The following is a 1,613-nucleotide window of genomic DNA, read 5'->3' as shown; positions in this document are numbered from 1 at the left end:
GTGGTGGTGGTGGTGGTGGTGGCCTTGGGCGAAGAACTGGTACTCGCGCAGCCGGTGTTCCTGATGATGCTGATGATGCTGAAGAACGGGCGAGATCATGTGGTGTGGGCAGTTGCTGGCGCCGCACAAACTGCATGACATGGACATACTGCTAGCTAGCTCTATCGTTTGCTTGCTTGCTTGTTTGTTTCTGGTGTGATCTGGTGCGTGGAGGAGGAGAGATGTCGAGTACTAACTACTAAGGCACCTTTAAATAGCTAGGGCTGTACTGTGTCTCTCCCTCCTCCACTGCACTGCATATATGCAGCAGTGAGCTGCAGACCAGACACAAGATTCGATCTGAGAATTAGCAACAGATGATGGATCAAATCAAATCAAATTGGCCCAACTAATGAGCGCGTCGGAATAGATACGATCCCGCCATCCATTTTTTATTTCTTTCTTTCTTACGCGGAGGAGCTGGAGCCATGCACACCTTGCTTGCCGGGAATCTCCCACATGATCTTATGTCCACGCAAGGCCACTGCTAGATATTTATAGCTTTTTTGGTCACTGTCAAACAAAAAGGAGATGCTAACACAAAGGCCCGAGGGAGACAAACACGACACAATGGAAACCATGGCAATACTAAAACAGAAAAGTACTAGTTGTGGAACAATTACTAGTATAGTGCCGTTCCTATATGACTTTAGCATTGTTGGTATGTCTGGTTTTTTTTTTTACTTTGGACAGGCAGTTGGGATTGGCTGTGTGCATCTATGCAAAGGCCGCGTGTTGTTCATCATGCTATGTATCCGTTTAACGCTATATTTTAAGTTAACAAAAACACTCTTTATCATAAAAATAATAATGCCACGGGTGTGATTTTTTTTTTTGCAAAGAGGCTTAAAACCATATATTAAGAATCACAGGACCTTACAAACACACACATATAGAAAAGAAAATTTACAATCAAAGCTTTAGGGGTGCCGAAGTCTTCTTCCTCCTGCATCAATCGGCGGCGCATTGTGAGCAAAGCTCGGTGCCGTGTTTGGGCCTCCGCCTTGATGTAGCAAACTTTTTTTTAAACCCAAAAGCTTGTAGAAGCAACGAGCATGAAGTCAACGAGCATGAAGTCATCGATGCAGACCAGAGAAGAGAACGTCGATAAGGACCTGTAGACACTCTGAAGATCACGAAAGCTGGCTGAATTCAGGCGAATCCACCGGAAACCTAAACCGGCCGGATCCCGGAAGACCCGTCGACGGAGACACAAAATCAAACACCCTCAATCGGTGATGAGCACACCAATAGGGGATAGGACGGGGGCAACATTACTTTAAAAAATGGGGAAGCGTCGCCGGCACGCCGTCCCTAATAAAACTTGATGACACCATAAAGAATGCATGAGACAAAATTCTCACGCTATTTTATGCCATGTCTAGATCTGAGATCGAACTCGCCACCGTCCAGAGCCATGCGCCGACATCGTCTTCTCTGATGGCCTAGCCAAGCTGGGCCGCCGTAGAAGCTCACCATGCTGGATTGGTCCGGCCACCGCAGGATTCACCAACGCCACTGTCGAGCACTGCTTGACGAAGACCTGCACTCGAGCCCTCATCTCCTTGTAAAAC

At 47.1% G+C, this 1,613-nt stretch overlaps 1 protein-coding gene across 1 annotated transcript in view; it reads right to left on the bottom strand.

The window, feature by feature from the left end:
• LOC123090384 (transcription factor GHD7) overlaps positions 1-382 on the bottom strand; it is a 2,403-nt gene extending 2,021 nt beyond the window's left edge. Inside the window, exon 1 of the mRNA XM_044511708.1 lies at positions 1-382. Within this exon, the coding sequence (XP_044367643.1) occupies positions 1-147 (147 nt within the window). The 5' untranslated portion in view covers positions 148-382.
• Between the last annotated feature and the right edge of the window lie 1,231 nt (positions 383-1,613).

This window comes from Triticum aestivum, chromosome 4B, assembly GCF_018294505.1.
Source record: "Triticum aestivum cultivar Chinese Spring chromosome 4B, IWGSC CS RefSeq v2.1, whole genome shotgun sequence".
NCBI lineage: Eukaryota > Viridiplantae > Streptophyta > Magnoliopsida > Poales > Poaceae > Triticum > Triticum aestivum.
The sequence above is the reverse complement of the archived record's forward strand: the minus strand, read 5'-3'. Positions and strand labels throughout refer to the sequence as shown.